Source organism: Canis lupus, chromosome 14 (genome assembly GCF_011100685.1).
Source record: "Canis lupus familiaris isolate Mischka breed German Shepherd chromosome 14, alternate assembly UU_Cfam_GSD_1.0, whole genome shotgun sequence".
NCBI classification, from domain to species: Eukaryota; Metazoa; Chordata; class Mammalia; order Carnivora; family Canidae; genus Canis; species Canis lupus.
Genome location: NC_049235.1, coordinates 7,523,792 through 7,544,090, shown reverse-complemented (window position 1 = coordinate 7,544,090; position 20,299 = coordinate 7,523,792). Strand labels below are relative to the sequence as shown.

At 36.1% G+C, this 20,299-nt stretch overlaps 1 protein-coding gene across 2 annotated transcripts in view; it reads right to left on the bottom strand.

The window, feature by feature from the left end:
* The window catches only part of TNPO3 (transportin 3), an 83,425-nt gene that overhangs the window by 36,451 nt on the left and 26,675 nt on the right, over positions 1-20,299 (bottom strand). For both annotated transcript variants that reach the window (XM_038556558.1, XM_038556559.1), the window contains 7 exons: positions 17,130-17,330; positions 16,063-16,136; positions 14,439-14,595; positions 7,570-7,713; positions 4,272-4,447; positions 3,646-3,784; positions 1,831-1,977 (listed from right to left, as the gene is read on the bottom strand). In XM_038556558.1, the coding sequence (XP_038412486.1) occupies positions 1,831-1,977; positions 3,646-3,784; positions 4,272-4,447; positions 7,570-7,713; positions 14,439-14,595; positions 16,063-16,136; positions 17,130-17,330 (1,038 nt within the window). The remainder of the gene's footprint in view (positions 1-1,830; positions 1,978-3,645; positions 3,785-4,271; positions 4,448-7,569; positions 7,714-14,438; positions 14,596-16,062; positions 16,137-17,129; positions 17,331-20,299) is intronic.

The following is a 20,299-nucleotide window of genomic DNA, read 5'->3' as shown; positions in this document are numbered from 1 at the left end:
CAATTAAAGTCAGAGAATGAGGAAGAAATAATGGCTATCTTGAGGTAAAGAATTAATTATAAAGCACTATATATTCCACAAGTATAAGGAATTACTGCAAGGGAAATGGTGCCAAGGAACTAGCAAAAGGGAAGAAGGGGATCAAACAAGTAGGGCCAATTAAAACAAAACATAGGATCATAGGGGAAGAGAGGAAAAAATAAAAAAAGATGAAATCAGAGAGCAAAACAAACCGTAAGGAGACTCGTTATCACAGGTGGGAGTGGGGGGATGGGGTAACTGGATAACAGACATTTAGCACATGTGATATAATGAGCACTGGGTGTTAATATAAGACTGATGGCTCTCTGCCCTGACCTCTGAAACCAGTAATACATTATATGTTAATTAATTGGATTTAAATTTTTTAAAAAGAGGCCTTGTTTTTATTTACATATCAGGCTTTCACATAAGATGTAGTTGAAGATAGAATTCCCCAGTTAAACAAAACAAGAATGTTGAAAACCACTAGACTAGATCATCACTAAGATTCTTTGAAGATGCAAAATACCATGACTCAAACAAAAATGTTAACATTAAAATGAAGAGAACAAACACAGTTATAGTTTTCATGTCAGATTTAATTGTGAGCAATGAGAAAAAACTCTCTTCAAGTCCTAGGTTAAAGAACAGGAATTTAACCAACTAACCAACCAACCAAAAGGATGAAATAAATAAATGCTGTTAAGATTTAAGAGACTGAGCAAAGAATGGAGGTTAAAGAGTTTTCCAACTATTTTATAGTATTTCTAGTATATATTCTTCTAAGCAAGAAGATTATTTCTATATTTTCTCATAAGTTAAAAAATCAGTAAAAATATAAAGAAAAATGTGTATTATGTGATCATATGTATAATTCACCACATTCTCACACAAATACTTCACTTCTGTGTTAGTTTAAATCCAATTACGTTGGGATCCCTGGGTGGCGCAGCGGTTTGGCGCCTGCCTTTGGCCCTGGGCGTGATCCTGGAGACCCGGGATCGAATCCCATATCAGGCTCCCGATGCATGGAGCCTGCTTCTCCCTCTGCCTGTGTCTCTGCCTCTCTCTCTCTCTCTCTCTGACTATCATAAGTAAATAAATAAAAATTAAAAAAAAGAAAAAAAAAAAAAAAAAAAAAAAATCCAATTACGTTATACTATTAAAAATACAGCCTATAAACTTTTACATTCTGATATTTTTCATTTAGCAAACCAATTACTTTTTTTTTTTTTTAAGATTTTATTTATTCATGAGAGACACAGAGAAAAAGGGAGAGACATAGGCAGAGGGAGAAGCGGGCTCCTTGCAGGGAACCCGATGCTGGACCAGTCCCAGGACCCCAGGATCACAACCTGAGCCAAAGGCAGACGCTCAACCACTGAGCCACCCAGGTGGACCCATGACCATTTCAATAGTCACTATTTTAACTCTTGCATAATGATCCATCAAGTTGCTACATCATAATTTATGTAACTTCCTATATTGTTGTACATGAATTTATCATTTTTTTACTTTACAGAAAATGCTTTATATATATAAAACAGCCACTGTTTTTCCTTCAGCAGAATTATTTAAGGTAAATTCCCAGGAGAATAATTACTGGCTCAGCAAAACTGACTTCTTTCTATATAAGCCTTATACTCACTCTTCGTTACACTGTTATGGATTCCATTAGTATAAGCTATAGAGTGACAGAAAATCTGCACATTCCATTAGCTTTATTTTCATATCTTTTTAGTTCATGTTTAAATTAGCACTGAAAAGAGTAGGAAATTAAGATCTGAAGAAGTGGAGAAGGGAACTTACATGGTCTGGTTCTAGCTGGCAGTGTCGAGCCAAGGCATGAAGCAGCCTCTGAATGTAAGCTTTGAAGATTCCATGAATAACTTCATCATTAGTTTTGTACAAATGCTCCCCTAGTCGGTACCAAAAGTTAAAGGAAATTTCTACTACCTGTCAAATTAAAAGAGAGAAAAAGAAAAGAAAGTTTATTTGAATCAGAAAAGGGATGGAATATGAAGACAGTTTTATTACCAAAACTACACAGGGAAGATATAATCTAAAATAATAGGAGTAAAACCAGTTCAGAAGCCACATGTTCTCCAGCAGATTTATTATTATCCTCCCAAAGTATCTTCCCATGATAGGCCTCAAAACTCCATTTAGGATGAGTGGGGGTACAGTCCCTCTTTAGCTGATAACTTCTTCAAAAGTATTATGGATTCTGAATTTAGAGAAATTGATACAGAAATGGAAGTCTCCTTTTTTTTTTTTTAAATTTTTATTTATTTATGATAGTCACAGAGAGAGAGAGAGAGGCAGAGACATAGGCAGAGGGAGAAGCAGGCTCCATGCACCGGAAGCCTGACGTGGGATTCGATCCCGGGTCTCCAGGATCGCGCCCTGGGCCAAAGGCAGGCGCCAAACCGCTGCGCCACCCAGGGATCCCCTGGAAGTCTCTTTAAAAGTATTTTTTTCAAATCTAAAAATCATTTCATATTTGAGATTAAAACACCTCTTAATAGGCAAAGCGTCTGCAAATCCCTGAACATGCTAATCTTATGTCATTGTTACTCATCAACTTTCCTAAGTGGGACTGAAAGGGAAGAAAAAGTCCAGGACTTTATCCACAGCTTATCTTACTTATAGCACTATTTAAAGGAGTGATAATTATTACATGGTGCTATACTTCCTCCCGGAAATGTTTTGTGTTTCATCTAAATCTGGGTATCCTCAAAAGATCAAATCAAACAAACATTTTTTATGAATAAAAGAAAAAGAAATGAGAATCACACAACTGTGCTCTTAAGGATGCCCTTACCATCCTTTTTCGATCAAGGGTCCAAAATAGACCTATCTAAAATAATACCCAAATTGGAAGTTCTTTCTCACTTATACTATTAAGAGGAGGTAAAACTTCTTGAATAAACAAGATTTTTAAAAATCTAGTCAACTCTTTTTAAGAAGCAGAGTACTATAGGGATTTTGGAATGGAGTAGACTTTTAAATCCTTTCAATCCCTTTCTCATTCCCACCCACAATTTTTTTTCTTAAGGATTTTATTTATTTATTTATTCATGAGAGAGACAGAGAGAGAGGCAGAGACATAGGCAGAGGGAGAAGCAGGCTCCCTAGGAAAGCCTGATGTGGGACTCAATCCCAGGGACCCGGGGATCATAACCTGAGCCAAAGGCAGACGCTCAACTACTGAGCTGAGCCACCCAGGTGTCCCTCCCAACCACAATTTGGAAAAAAAATTTTGGATGTTAAGACTTGTGCAGTTAAGATTTTGTGGTTTTGTTTGTTTTGTTTTTTAGCAGTAAAGCTCTAAAAAGAACAACTGGACCTAAAGAGGGGGCTCAGTAAAAAGGCAGTAAGCTTTCTTCCTACAGCAGTCAGCCCAACTAACCACATAAGAAAACAGAAAAAAGATTCAAAGCAGAAACTCAAATATAATTTAAAAAGAAAAAATTCCAACACAGAGGAAACTACCACGTCACATTAACCAAAAACAAGACTATAGTTTCCCACAAATAAAAAGCTGGGCGGGTGGCAATGAAATATAGGTAATATACAACATACAATTTGGCGAATAATGGGCTTAGATGATATAAACACTACCTCATACTGAGGATGTCCTGCACAAATAAGCAGCAGTTCCAGAGTTCGGAGGTCACCAAGACCTTGGCCTGGAGTACAAACAATCTTTTCAAGAAAAGTTTCACATAGTTCAGTGAAAATACGGCAGTAATTCAGAACTCTGTAGATGAAAGAGTAGTGACAGCACCAAGTCAGAAATCTGTATATTATATGTACATACTTACAGACAGTTAATTAAATCAGTAAAAGGATCCTCAGTCTAAGGGACACGTAGTGATTATTAGCTATCCTGTATCAAAATCTCTACAACAGCCACTTTTCCTTATTGTGTATTTTTATACACATAAGCATATGACTCATAAGTCAGTTTAAATTCTCAATTACTAAAACATTTGAATAAAATCCTTATCAAATCACACTCGATATTCCAAGGTTCATTCCTAAATCTTAGAGCCTTATGCTCTGTGAGTGGAAAAATTTACTACTACTTTCTATGATTCCAACCTTTCCTTCTGCATCTAATTTGCCAGTCTAGGTTCAGTAGAGAATAGCAGAGCATTTTTAGGATGAGGTGTCTATATTTACAAGGAGTCATAAAGAATCACAAAGGATGGAACCTAGGGCTACTGCCTGAAATAATCACTCACTTGTCTAAATCTTCACGTGCCACGGCCATATGATAAGCAGTCTCCAATGTTAGGACTCCTTGAAAAAGTTGCATGGCTAATGGCAAGTTAGTCTCCACATTCTCAATGGCATAGAGAGCTGAGCACACACAATCTGAAGCAGCTTCATGTAGGTTGGATGAAGTCTTATCCTGTTGCTGGGAGATAGTAGGAACAGAAAAGACATGATCATTAAGCTATAATCCAAGTACTAGCAAAACAATTATAGCTCGTTTCTGAAGTATACTTTAAATGCATAACAGCAGGATCCCTGGGTGGCTTAGTGGTTTAGCACCTGTCTTTGAGTTCGGGTCCCACATCGGGCTCCCTGCAGGGAGCCTGCTTCTCCCTCTGCCTGTGTCTCTGCCTCTCTCTCTCTCTGTCTCTCATGAATAAATAAATAACGTCTTAAAAATAAATAAATAAATAAATGCATAACAGCCTAACAGTCATGACCTTCAACCAGACAATATTCATCAATCTTCCCTGTCCTATTTCTATTTCTCTATATGCCAAACATATACAGCCTTTCCATACCTCAATCACAGTCACATGACTTCTAAAGTTCCATGTTTCCCCCCACCCATACCAGCTGCCCCTAATGTAATGCCATGTGTTCTCTACCCCGTTTTAGTCTGTGGAAATCTTTTCCATCCTTTTTCTTATATTCAAGTACTATTTTAAAAAGAAAGGATTCAGGGCACCTGGGTGGCTCAGTAGGTTAGGCAGCTGACTCTTGGTTTCAGATCAGGTCATGACCTCATGGGTTGTGGGACTGAGCCCCACGTTGGATCCTGTACTCAGAGCCAAGTCTGCTTGGAATTCTTTCCTATTCTCTCCCCTTCTGCTCCTCCCCTCACTTGCAAACACTCCCCACTCCTCTAAAATAAATAAATAAAATCTTTAAAAATATAAGAAAATAAAATGAAAGGGTCCATATTTCAGAATACCAAGGTTCAACAAAGGTTTCTAAAACTTCTGGGGATGAGAGAAGGTAACTTTGATAGGAGCAAAAAAATCAGCTATTTAGTTTCTTCTAGCAATGATGCCTGCCAGTATATACAAAAGAAAGGCCTTAGAAATCCTGAGGGAAAAGAATATTAAACCTAGAATTATAGTTAAACCACCAATCAAGAATGAAAGTAAAATAAAAGTATTTCTCAGGAATGCGAAAGCTCAAAGTTTACTTCCCACATATCTTTCTAAGGAAGGTGTCTAAAAACGTTCAAAACACAATCCAATCCAAAAGCATAGTAAAGAGAAGTTCCAGAACAACAGCTGAGGAGAAGATCTAAAGAGTAATTGGTACAAATTAGAGCAGATCAGAAGGTTCCTCTAGGGCTTCTTTTTAGAAGAGTACAGTTGAGAGGATGGGTAAATTTAGTGAAAGCATATTAGTCTTTTGTGAATAATAAAAAACAAGGACATTTAGAATCTCCAGGGTGGGGAAGGAGCAATAGAGTGAGGGTTGGGAGAACACACAAGATAGATGCAAATTATTCATTAGGTTATTCTTAGGTTGAGAGGTAAATTCAAAAATATTTATTGTTATTATATGATTTAAAAGTTAAACACTCAAATTTATTCTTTTGTGTATATATATTTTGTGTGTGTGTGTATATATATATATACATATCTCCAGCATTATATTTGTAAAAGCTTAAAAAAAAGAACTGTGGGAGAAAAGTTTATTACAGTTTATTACACCATTATAATAAAGTTGTGGTCTGCACATAAACCAAACTAATGGCATGATTCTGAACCACTGAATGAATGTAAGAATGAGAATATATTTGACACTGACTCTAAAATTATCCTTCTTTTAAATAGCAAAGGGGTCTTGACACACTGGATCAGTGAAGAATATAATCCTGGCACACTACTTAGCTTGCTCCTTACCCCAGTCTTAATTCCCAGAAGTAACCAAGGTCTTGTGTTTGATGTGTATTCTAAACTGCCCTCCCTTCATATGTAATCAATTATACTCATAAATTTTTTTAAAAGATTTGAGAGAGTGTGCATGAGTAAGAGGGGCAGAGGGAGAGAGAGAGAGAATCTCAAGTAGATACCCCACTGAGCAGGGAGCCCAACAAAGGGCTCCAATCTCATGACCTTGAGATCATGACCTGAGCTAAATCCAAGAGTTGGCCACTCAACTGACCTCACCACCCAGGTGTCCCTCATATTCATAAACTTTTAAACAAAAGTAGGATTTTAATTTATTTATACTGACTACTCTTTATACAATTTAGTAAGATGAGAATCAAAATTACCATTACTGAGGTAGGGCATCAATAGAAATGGAGACAAAGACAGTGACTAGCAAAATAATTATTAGCAGCATCCTAACTTTCCTGCGTCTTAGCTCCTGCTCCTGAAAAAACACAGCATAAATACACTAACAATAGAATACCAAAAATGTCTTTTTGAAGAATGTGCTTTCCTTTCCTTTAATTCACAGTGGTATCAATCTATTATCATGCTATCATCTTCTTTTTTTAAGATTTTATTTATTTATTTGACTGACTGAGAGAGAGAAAGAGCAGGGAACAGCACAGGAAGAGGGAGAGGAAGTGGCAGATTCCCCACTTAGCAGGGAGCCCGACATAGGACTCATTCTCAGGACTCCAGGATAATGATTCAAGCTGAAGGCAAATGCTTTACTGACTGAACCACCGAGGTGCCCCTACCACCTTCTAAATAATAGTGCACTAGCACACAACCAGTACACACAGAGCTTCCAAACTAATATGATTTTATGGAAGGACATCATCCAGGAAAAGGGGACAAAACAAGAAAAAAAGAGACCAATGGTTTTTTGTTACTTGGAGTTTAATATGTAAACCACTGATCTACATGTAAAACTGCTTTCCTATTAAACCTAACTACATTCTGTTCTGAGTATTAATACTAATACCTTCAATACTTTTTTTTTTTTTTAAGATTTTATTTATTTATTCATGAGAGACACACAGAGAGAGAGGCAGAGACACAGGCAGAAGGAGAAGCAGGCTCCATTCAGGGAGTGTGAAGTGGGACTTGATCCCGGGTCTCCAAGATCACACCCTGGGCTGAAGGCAGCGCTAAACCACTGAGCCACCTGGGCTGCCCCCTTCAATACCTTTGGTACTTGGTAACAAGCAAGAGAGAGACACTGCTTTCTTATTATACATCCTCTAATCACTGTACAGAAATCTGAAAACACTGCTATGTTCCAGAAGGTTAGTTACTACTGTGACTATGTGGTAAAAATACTTTCATAAACAAACCCATTACTTACCAAAACCTCAAAAAGGAGTGCTAGTAACTTATTGTTAGCCATGAAGTTACTGTCCAAAACTCCTAAGTTAAACCAACTTCCCAAACAGCGAAAGACCTTCATAAGCATTTTCTCATCTGTTCCTGCTTTTTCTACACAGGTCATCTGAAAAGAAGGAAAAAAAAGTTAAATAATGGCAAACTTTATCTTTAAACCATTATTAAAATCATCTTGCAGGTATAATATTGAGAAGGATAATAATATTAAGAGCCAACAGTTCAAAGCGCTTTGAAAGTGTCAGATGCTGCTCTCAATGCCCTTAATTTATTAATCTCAACTAACACTACAGCCAGGTACTATTTCTACTTTCTCAACTGGGAAGCTGAGATACACCGAGATTAAAACTTGTCCAAAGATAGTTCTGTTTCAGAAATAATAGTTTCTTAGATCCCTCTTCTGCATTAACATAATCTTATCAAAAAATTATCTTAAAATAATACTCATCTACACAGTTGATTTTATAAAAGTAAGCTAGTCCTACTATGAAAAGCTGATGTTTCAGCTACACTTGATTACTCCAGTAAATACACCATTCCACAGAAAAAGACACTACTGTAAATATGGTGGGTTGATAAAAGAGATAAAAGGGAAAGTCAGACTAAAACCACTGTTTCTAAGGATGCCTGGGTGGCTCAGCATCTGCCTTCATTCAGCTCATGGTGTGATCCCAGGATCAAATCCCACATTGGGCTCCCTGTGAGGAGCCTGCTTCTCCCTCTGCATGTCTCTGCCTCTCTCTGTGTCTCTCATGAATAAATAAAAAACCAGTTTCTCTTTGCAAACTGTTTTTGTGATGTATATTTTTTCCAAAGTAAAGTGTAGTGCAACTTTGTTTGGATTTTTTAAAAAATGTAACTTTTATAAGCAATGATCAGAAATAACATAACTGCCATGGGGTTTAGGTTGCATATGGTGGGATACAGAATCCCATAGTGATTTAAACGTTGACTCTTGTACTTTTCGGTAGCCAGGTTCCTCCTATTATTGCTGTATCAGACAATTATAATTACATTCTTCTCAATTAGTAATTGTACTGAATGGAATTGAAACGAAAAAAGAAAAGATGCTTCAAGCAAGTTCATGGCAACCACACACACATCTGAATCTTTGAAGGTATAATCATTACACAATTGTTTGGCCTTTATACTTCTTGAATGACATTTCAATTTACTAAGACATGATATTTACAAATGGAAGGACTTGACTGTATATTCTAACTTCTGACTCAAACTTAAGAACAGAATTTTGGAAAAATGCTACATCTAAATCTAGTTGCTTTGAAGAGAAAAAAAAAAATCACTCATTGAATCAAATACACACCATAAAGCTTCAGAACTTAGAAAGGGTTACCTTGGCTTCCTCTTTAAGAACTGTATTATTAAGAATTCTCTCTCTTAAAGCAAGGCCTCAAAGCTGAAACATAAATGCCAGAAAAGCTCACCAGTAAAAATGCAGCAGAGGTAAGTAAGAATTAACCTTGGATTAACAAAATGAAGAACAAATGAAGGGAAGAAAATTAAAATATATTAGAGGACAGGCTCAGTTCAACTCTAAGGGCAAGAAGAATAATATTTAAAGTGTTTAAAAGTTCAACACAATGTTTAGAAATGGCTTCATTCTAATGGACCACAAAAGTGTCGTACTGACAAAATGGGATGGAATAGAATGAATAAGAGGAATGGGGAAAACCATGAAAAAGATTTAAGAGGCCTCTGGTACCTGATATCACAGCCAACCTATTTTTCCTGGCAATTCTGGACATTTCATTTTCTGGGTTCTATAGCATGACAAGTTACATGACAGAATTATAGACCTTATTAAGTACTACAGGGACAAAATTTTCAGATTTCTTTATAACAAACCAAGCTATTGCCTGTTGTCAATTATGAAGAAGTATTAAGTCAAGCATATGCCTTGGGAGTCCAAGTGGCGGCTGCACTTGACCACTGTGCCAATAATGATGATTATAAGAACTGCAGTTATGACTGGATTCTTTTGACTTCATATGAATGCTTACAAAAATAAAACAAGCTCAGGTCCCTTAACTCAACTTAAATCATTGTCTGAGAATCAAAGCTTCCACAACCACTCAGTATGAGGCTCTTATTTTGTGTAGCTCCAGGGCTGATATACACACACATAATAGTGTGGTTTACTGAATTATAAACAGCTGAATGCACAATCTCACCAAATTTCTCATGTGAAAGTTAAACTGTAAAGCATGGAATTCTGAAACTTGGACTACAGACATCTGGTTGGACCCTAATGAAATGGATAATCTTGAACTCCCAAATTACTGAGTATCCCTTAACAGCAGGTGTAGTCTGCCTTCTAGTGTCTGAGAAGACTAGCCTTCTAGTTCAAACTAGTTTGAAAGCTCTGTAATAGCCTAATTTCAGGTGCCTTTCAAAGGGGATGCCCATTCTCCTCAAGATCTACCACAACCATTTCTTGTGTCACCCATAACTATGGTCAAATCTTAGCATGTTCTGGGAGACAGGTATATAAATACAAGAGGAAATAACAAAAAACTGTACAACTTTGTTAACATATACCTGAAGAAACCGGAGGAACATATGTGGGAATGATTCTAAGGGTATTAGATGAAGGGAGGCTGGAATATACTACTAACTTGAACCAAACTCATTGATATGAGTGTACTTCTTAGAGATTCTGGATTTAATGAATATATGGCACCTGTGGGAAGTATAAATCATAGTGCAAATATCTAGGACTTGGGAGCAAATCTATATCTTCTTCTACAGGTAATTATTCTTTTGAGAAACAGTTTCTGGCTTACTACTGAACCTTGGTAGAAACCAAACATCTATCCACAGAACATCAGGTGATCACGTGGCCTGAGCTTATCATGAAATGAGTATTATCTGAACTAACTAAACATGGCGATACATACATAACAGCAACCTGTTATCAAAGAGAAATGGAATATAAGAGACTGACTTCAAAAAGATATAAGAAAGTTGCATGAGCAGATAGGTCAGATTCCTTTGACATCAACTATTCTTGCACTGGCTTATGTTCCTCAATTCATGCCCGTTGTCTCCTGCCTCTTGGCATGTTCCTTAAGACCTAAATGACTAAAGAAGAAAAATCAAGCCTGGATTTCAGAATGATGGACGCTACACTAGGATTAACATGGACTTCCACTAAGTTAAAACTACTGATGAGTGTCATATCTGCCAACAGCAGCCTAAAATGGCACCTTCTACCATGGGAACCAGGCTGATTGATTACACTGGACTTCTATCACAAAAGAAGCAGACATCTGTCTGGAAGGACAACACTCACAGGAAGAGAGAGACTCACATATGCTGGATATGGATTTGCTTTCCCTGCTTGCAGTGTTTCTGTCAGTGCTTCTATCATTCACAGACTCACAGAATGTCATATCCAACCACCATGGCATCCTATCTAATCAAGGAACTCATATCAGAGTAAGGGAAGTACAGTAATGAGCAACTTTACCTTTGTTGGTTTGGAGATTTTGGTCCCCAAGGAAGAAATGCTTCTACCCGGAAATACAAATATGATTCCAATAAACTGGAAGACAAACCTATTCACCTGGACAATTTGGGCCTCTCATTCCCAGGATGCCTGAGTGGCTCAGAGGTTGAGCGTCTGCCTTCGGCTCAGGTAGTGATCCTGGGGTCCTGTGATCGAGTCTCACATCAAGGAGCCTGCTTCTCTCCCTCTGCCTATGTTTCTGCCTCTCTGTGTCTTTCATGAATAAATAAAATATTTGAATGAATGAATGAACATTCTCACACACTACTATATAGTTTCTCTCTTCTGACTAGATTCAGACTGATACTAATAGGAACCAAGTATTCCAGATCTAGAGCAAAGAGGTAACAAGGGGAGTATCAGTCATCTTTTTTTTGTTAGAAAGGAAAGAAATGCTCCAGTGGCCAAAGTTATGACATTTTAAGCACCAAAAGAATGATTTTTAGATGAGACCCTACATCAGTGAAAATCCTGAGTCATGATATTCCATAAGAAAATGTCAGAAAAAAATAACACTTGAGGCAGATTTAAAACAAAACCTTATTTAGCAAACAGGAAATTTAAAAAGAATTTAAGATTTATCGTGCCTTTCTAGTAGAAGAATACCAGAGTACTCACAAGAATGCCAATTTATACACAGAAGGAATGAAAGAATTATTAAAATATTATTTTGCAAACTACAATGAAATTATTAAGACATTGATTACACCAAGTAGAATTTGAAATCTTTAGGCAAAGGTTGATACAGAATTGAACATTTGTTATTTTACAAACTACCACCATATAAATTGCATTACAAGGAAGAAAACAAACTTTATAAATGGAAGAATCAGATTGTCATCATCCTAATCCAGTCAACTCTAATGTCACTAATGGAAGGTCATCAAAAAGTATTTCTCTTCTGATAAGATGCCCCATGAAGTATCTATGATGTATTCCAGACAAAAATGTTTAATTAACCTTTTGATGAGCTTCAGTGCCTGATTCTTGATTTCGGCTCAGGTCATGATCTCAGGGTTGTGAGATCAAGTCTCGTGTCAGGTTCTGCACTGGGCATGGGGCCTGCTTAAGATTCTCTCTCCCTCTGCCCCTCCCCACCCATAAAAATAAATAAATAAAAATTTAAAAATGTTTAACCTTTTATTTCTTTTATTTTTTTTTAAGATTTTATTTATTTATTCATGAGAGACACAGAGAGAGAGAGGCAGAGACACAGGCAGAGGGAGAAGCAGGCTCCATGCAGGGAGCCCAATGTGGGACTCAATCCCAGGACTCTGTTATCATCACACTCAACCACTGAGCCACCCGGGAGTCCCAAAATGTTTAACCTTTTAAAATCAATCATTAAGCCTTTCTGTCTTTCTCAACCATGGTTTTGAAAAGAATTAAGCCTTACAGAAAATGATTTGGGTGACTGTTTTTTCCATTATCCTATGGATAGCATGCTCCTACCATTATTAATGCATAGGAGAGAATCTGTTCCATACAATGGATGCCTTAGGGCATTAAGGCTTAATTCTCTAGAGGAATGCCTACTGAGAAGGGCTGTTTTAGATACAACTTCCAATTAAGGGAATACAGAGAACAGAAAAACAAACTAAATGAAACAAAGACAAGGCAACCAGAAAATCCAAAAGGCAAGGTAGTCTATAATATAAATAACCGGTCCAATCTCCTTGAAATCAGTTATGTTTTGAAAAGGAAGGGGAAGAGGGGCACCTGGGTGGCTCAGTGACTGAACATCTTTCTTTGGCTCAGGTTGTGATCCCGAGTCCTGGAATCAAGTACCATATCAGGCTCCCTGCAAGGAAGCCTGCTTCTCCCTCTGCCTATGTTTCTGCCTCTCTCTCTCTGTGTCTCTCATGAATAAATGAATTAAAAAAAAATCTTAAAAAAGAAAAGAAAAAGAAGGGGAAGCAGAACTGTGATTAGGAATCATAATAAACTGACACAGGCATGGTTCTAGACTGGATATTGACTTAGAAAAATGCTGTAAAGAATATTTTAGGATTGAACGTGGTAAATGTGAATATGGTCTGGGTATTTATTAGATGATATAAAAATTTACTGAAATGGAAAGATGAAGTTGGATAACTGAAGTTGGATAACTGGAGAACAGGCTGTAGGAGGATAGGCAAAATATAATTTCACTTGTAGTTAAAAAATTTGTCATATGTTCATAGTGGATATGTACTAAAGGGTTAATAATGTGATCTCCAGATAGTTTGAATATAATTTGTCTGTATTTTCTAATTCTCAATACTATTTCTTTAAAATAAACGTTAAGTTGAAAAATGCATGTAAAAGAATAATTTTCCAGTGAATCTCTAACACCAATCTGAACACAATTAAGTAAAAAATTTACTTCTCAAATAAAAAGTTCTATGATGTTGTAAAAGTACTGAAACAAATTCCTGAAAAATAATCTATAACTACATTATTGAAAAAATTCACCTGACGAGAAAGACCTAAAAATGAGATAATGAGATACGGGCTAGACAATTTAATACCATCAAAGTTCAAGAACCAGCAAATATTTTCCTTAAAGTGCCAAATAGTAAATATTTTAGATTTTATAACCATATGTAGTCCTGAACTATTCAATTCTGCCATTTCAGCTCAAAATTACAGATATGCACAATACATAACTGAATCACTGTCTTCCAAAAAAGTCTATATACAAAAGACAGGTGACTAACTCATAGATTACCCATAAATAAAAAAAACAGGTGACTAACTCATAGATTACCCATAAATTTACCCATCTCTGGTCTACAGCATTAAAATGTCTACCTAATCAAAAAGGACCTAATCACATTTAACTTTTTTTAAAAAGATGGTGTAGTATTATCTAATCTATAATTATGATATTCAAAGGTCAAAGTCCTGAATCACCTCCCTATCAAAATTTCAACTGATCTTTAAGAGAGGATCCTCTCCCTAAGTAAATTTATACACTTTCCCTTAGCATGGTCCTTCATCAAGAGCCACTAGTTTGTAGCATGAAAGAGTAGAAAAGCAAGAGACGTAATCAGAAAAGCCTGAGTTCAAATTCTGAATTAGCAATTGTATTAAGTCTAAAGCTCATAACTCATTCATAAAATGGAAACAACATCACCCTTACAGCACTACTACAACTCAAAAGTAGTTTCTGAAAGTATTTAACTGTAAAGTGTTCTATAAATGCTATAATATCATTGCCAATTTTTGCAAAGAAAGCTGTATTTCACAATAATGCAACTGAGTTAGAAAATAACCACCAAGGTTTTTTGCCTCTACAGAACAACTTAGTAATTCACACTTACCAATAGAGATACCACTGTACTAGAGTAGAAGGCCAAATCTTCTATAATTTCTGTACGCCGGTTAGCCCCAATTCGTAAGGAACGACTATGCACTTCTTCAGGTAACACTGTAAGGATTTCCAGCAGAAAAGGCAGAGAAGTTACATCATTGCTATATCTGGAAAAGAAAAGGAGAGAGACTGAAGTTATTTACAGTCAGAAAATACACAATCACATAAGATAACAACACGCTTCAGAATAATCTATAACAACAAAAGCAGCATTCTCATTACTGTTAAAGTGGAGGAAAAAACAGCTAAAATTTTTTTGGAAAGGTATCTGGAAATCAAAATTTCAACTTGCATAATAATCTTTGACCCAGTAACTCCACTTGCAGAAATTTCTCTCTCAGAAAAATCTCACATACATATCCAAAGTATACAAAAATATGCCCTGCAGTACTTTTTTATAATAGCAAAAATATTGGGAAATTATAAAGGTCCTCTATAATTAGGATAAAAAAAGGTTACAGACAGTCATACAATGGATCATATGTAGCCATTACAGTAACTGAAATATCTATGTCCTAACATGAAAAGATGTCCATAGTGTATTAAGTTAAAAAAAAGTGTATGAAGTATATTATATATGAGGGAACAAATACATGGGTATATTAAAATGTATATGCACTTACTTATTTCAAGATGCTTAAAGGAAAGTCTGGAGGGCTATACAGTCAACTATTAATAGTGGTTACTTATAAAATACAGGAATAGGGACAGAGAGAGGCTTTTACTTTGAAAGCTTCCATACTATTATAATTTTTTTAAGGAACATATGTTGATTTTCTTAATGAAAATTTTCTTAAAGTCATGACACATTGTAGTTGGAGTTAAAAAGGACATCCATTCTGTTCAAAAATAATTTCCTAATCAAATGCTGAAACGCAAGCAAATATGAAGATTATCTGGCTAAGACCATGAGGAAATGCTTTTATTCAAAGTAGCAGGCTCTGGGACACCTGGGTGGCTCAGTGGTTGAGCGTCTACCTTTAGCTCAGGGCATGATCCCTAGTACCCGGATCGTGTCCCACATCAGGCTCCTTGCAGGGAACCTGCTTCTCCCTCTGCCTTAGGTCTCTGCCTTTTTCTCTCTGTCTCTCATGAATAAATAAATAAAATCTTAAAAAAAAAAAACAAAAACAACAACAAAGTAGCAGGGTCTATGTATCTAAAAATGATACTGTCCCTTTGACAGATATGAAACAAACCCCAATTAGTAAGAATTTTTACTCATAATGATTTTCAATTTAATATAATCTTAAACATTCTGACAATGTTTTTTTGAATTGCTGACATGTCAGGTAGTAGGAGTGATCCACAAGACAATAAAAGACTTTGTTGCAATTAATTCAAAGAACATGTATGTTATAAGTTATGAGAGAGCCTTTTATGTCCCACATGACAATTCTGTAATATTTAAATTTTAAATGATTTTCTTTTATTCTAACAGAAGTTAATAATAAATAATTCTTGGTTAAGAGTTTGGGGAAATATTCCAAATGTCTAGTTAATGCTAACAAATTTCTCTTTGTAGGTTAATAGTAATTCCAAATGCTAGTATATAGTCAACATAAGTGACTTACTTTTCCACCAATGTTTGTACACATCCCTTCCAGGAAGGCATTTGTAGGGCAAGGTCTGCTATTGCTAAAGCGAGCTGAGTAAGAAGAGAGATTAAATAAATGAAATGAATAATGAATAGAATAGATGAACAGAAATAGGGTTACCAACAATATTAATTGGAAAGCAAAGAAACTAAACTTTTTCCAAATAATATGACAAAGACTGACACCTCCCCCACCTCTCCTCACTTTCACAACTACATATATCATGTAAACTCTTCTGGACTAGCTACAAATTGCTAGGATTTAAAAGTTTACACCTAAAAATGAAAAAAAAAAAAACAAAAAACAAAAAGAAATCAGAAAGAACAGACTACAGATTTTCCTCAGAATACATCAATACTTACTTTTATTTGGCAATACCATAGAACTTCATGGACAGATAAATTATACTTTGCCAAAAGGCCAGAGCTACTGACAAAGTCAGCCCTTTGGCTCACTCCTCAAGTAATGGAATGGCATTTCCCTTCTCTTTCCATTTCTCATCTTGAAGCTTTATGCAAAAGCCTCCTTCCTCTTCAAGGGCACTTCTACGCCAGGCAGAGAACATGCGTGAGTATGTATTCACTGAAGCTTCTTCCAGTTTCCCTTTCTAATGTATTTCCCAGTCTAAGGGGGAAGGGCCAGATGGTTCACTATTTCATACATGAGGCTTTTACTAGTCAATTAGTCCAGAAAGGATTTTTTTTTAAAGGCAAGTAGGCAGACCTCTGACCCAGAACAGTACAGTATACAAAATTTTTATCATCTGCAATTTTAATGGGGGGAGGGGAGTGGCACCACACATGCCTGCCTGTGAAAACCTATACTCATCTCCCCCATTCCTGGTACTTAAATTGGTTTGAAATCAAATGAACTCTAACAGTAACACAGATTTACATTTTCACTTTCTATCCACTTAAGAAAATAGCAGTAACTCTAATAAAGTTGTTAACATTACTTCACGTGGCCTAGCAACATCAATCAAAATTAATTTGATAAATCCAAATGGCCTTACAAATTTCTCTAATGAGAAGCACAGGATTTACCTGCGTTACAATGACAGGTGACAAGTCTTTCAAGTTCTGGATATGGGTTAGTAATGAGTCCCGTAAAGAGGCATGAGAATCTGTGGGGAGCTCATAAAATGAGGTCTGAATCTTCATTTTCATGGTCTGTGCAGCAAAGTAGCATGATTCCACATCCTGTCGGATCTGTAACAATTGGTCTGAAATCTCCCATGCATGAACCTGAAAGCAGACAAGACAAAAACGACTATTGTCCTAAGTAATTTTAATGTTACACCTCAATACACGTAATATGTAGACCAAAGTATAATAAAAATCTGACCAGCTAAATTACCCACTAATTTAGCCAATACCTCAAACTATATAAGCCCTGTTCAACAAAAGTATTACCTAAATCCTCCTGACTCATTCTAGGAAGGCATGAGAGTCAATCAGATCAGTTGATCTAATCTAGCTGATAAGAATCATTAATTGTATAGGGGGGAAAGCATGAAGAAAAAAGTCCCAAAAGCTCCCACTAAAACTCAAATGTCACTGTATAACTTCCAAGCCTACCTAGAGGTTGGATGCTTCTTTTCCACTTAAAAAAAAAAAAAGCTTTTTGTTCACTTTGAGAAGTGAATCTGAGAACCATTTTAATATATCTATAAATAGGTCTCAGCAGGCCTATATTTCAATCTTTAGCTCCCTTTAGCAGAAAGATCATCTCACCCCAAGTGAATATTTCACATACTTCTATTGCTTTCTAATGTATTGTTTGGCAAAGTGCTATACGTAATACTAAAATCATTTCCACAGGAGAAAATAAATGTATCTATGGAAATAATAATGGAATGAAAACACTGGATTTGGTCTTTAACAGTTACAGAAAAGAGTTCTATTTTGAAAGATAACTTTGAGAACAAAGTTGTGCAGTACACAGTAGGCAACTAATTAACAACTGATTAATTTTAATCCAAGTCTACCAAACTGCCTCTTCTTGGGAGAAAGCTAAAATAGGTAGGCAAGGGGCAGCCCTGGTGGTGCAGCAGTTTGGCGCCGCCTGCAGCCTGGGGTGTGATCCTGGAGACCCGGGATCAAGTCCCACATCGGGCTCCCTGCATGGAGCCTGCTTCTCCCTCTGCCTGTGTCTCTGCCTCTCTCTGTGTGTGTGTGTGTGTCTATGAATAAATAAATAAAATCTTAAAAAAAAAATAGGTTGGCAATAATGAAATGAAAAAAATTTTTCAATCTCAATTCAGAAGTAGAAGCAATTGTGGAAAGAGATCACATAGATTTACCCAGTCAATTTCTTATAAAGCTAGAGCACTTCACAGGTAACATATAATGATTCTTCAAATGGCCTGTACAAGTTCCCAAAGTAAACTGAAAATAGAGACTTAGCTTTCAATCCAATAAGACGGTGGAAAATAAGCATAAAACATGTCACAAAAAATCTTCCAGCCACATAAGTTTTTAGCTATTCAGTATCTAACCAATAATTTAAGCATATCTGTAGTTTAATATGCCATAAACATATTTTGCTCAAACTGATATTTTATAATCTAGTCTTTCTTTTGTAAGTAAGCTCTATACTCAACATGGGGCTCAAACTCACGACCCTGAGATCACAAGTTGCATGCTCTACTGACTAAGCTAGCCAGGTACCTCTCAAACTGTTATTTTAAAAAAATAATAATAGCAAAAAGATTCTATGAAACCTTGAATCTCCATAAATGACCCCATAAAAACAGCAGTTAAAAAGCAAAACTAAAGAACTATGGAATTTACAACAAAACCAGGTATTATCTAGTTACGTCTAAGAACCTGAAAACTTAAGTGGTTGAGGACAAACCAGTGAGTGACATAAGACCTGCGTGGTTTCAGCTTCAGTAAAAAGCATAAGCAGAGGAAAATAACAGGGTCTCCAATGGATGTAAGAGCAAAGGAACACCAAAAAAGCCAAAAGGTATTCAATGGAAAGAAGAGAGAGATAATTTGAGGACTGAAAATAGAAGACGTTTTGTGCATTCTAAAAGCAGGTGAGAAGAGGTGAATGGAAGAAGCCTACATAAAATCTAAGGAGATGGTACAGTCTAGTTTCTATAAACTCTTGAAATGGAAAGACAGGACTCTAAGCAGGACAGAATGCTGTGAACAGAAGCAAAATTATACAGTATAAGTAACACAGAGACAAAGGAAGAAGAGAAGGTAACAAAGCTAGGAAATCTTAGAAATCAAACCACATTTGTAAATACTATCAGAAAAGGAAGTTCTTTGAAGATGAAAATATTACCTTTAACATGCCTCCTGAAGCTCAGAAAGATTAATTTCTCTCTCTCTCATATACACACACACACACACAAAAATGAGGTTAAATGCTATTTATAGCTATAGGGGGGGAAAGAAAATAATGAATAGACTAATCTCTCTACAAGGAAAGCAGACCAGAGGAACATTTTAAAAACTAGTCTACCAGAAAAATGCAAAGATATTGGACATCTACCTAATAAATTGACGTGATAACATTAAAAATTGCTGAATCTAACAAAAAAAACAATAATAATAAAAAGAAAACACTAGTCTAAAGTCCAAAGGATACAGAAGCCAACCTGAAACACCTCAATGGCCAAAGATAAAAAACCTAGTGTAAGAAAATGAATGATGACAGTATTGGATTATAACTCAAAGAATAGGGCGCATGGGTGGCTCAGAAGTTGAGCATCTGCCTCTGGCTCAGGGCATGATCCCGGGGTCCTGGGATCTCCCTCTGCCTATGTCTCTGCCTCTCTCACTGTGTCTCTCATAAATAAATAAATACAATCTTTAAAAAAAAAAAAAAACAACACTCAAAAATAAAGCAAATACCCATAAGTCCATACTGATGTGAACAATAACCAAGTAAATAAATAACTGCGGACAGGTTATTTGCAAGACATAAGATATTATTTTTACAGAAAACTGCTTAGTTAATAAAGGTAATAAGGAATGAGAAAAACAGATAATCACTATTTCAATACCACAGTAATAATTGCTACAGGCAATATTCATGGATAGGGGATAAAATCAGCAGGTGAACTTTAAAAAGAAACAGGATCTATCATCTATCAAAGAATCTCTCCAAAATATTTGTCTTAATACTTATACAATTTCTTGGACAATTACTATATAAGAATTCAGATTTCTATACTGGAGAGACAATGTAAAGAGAC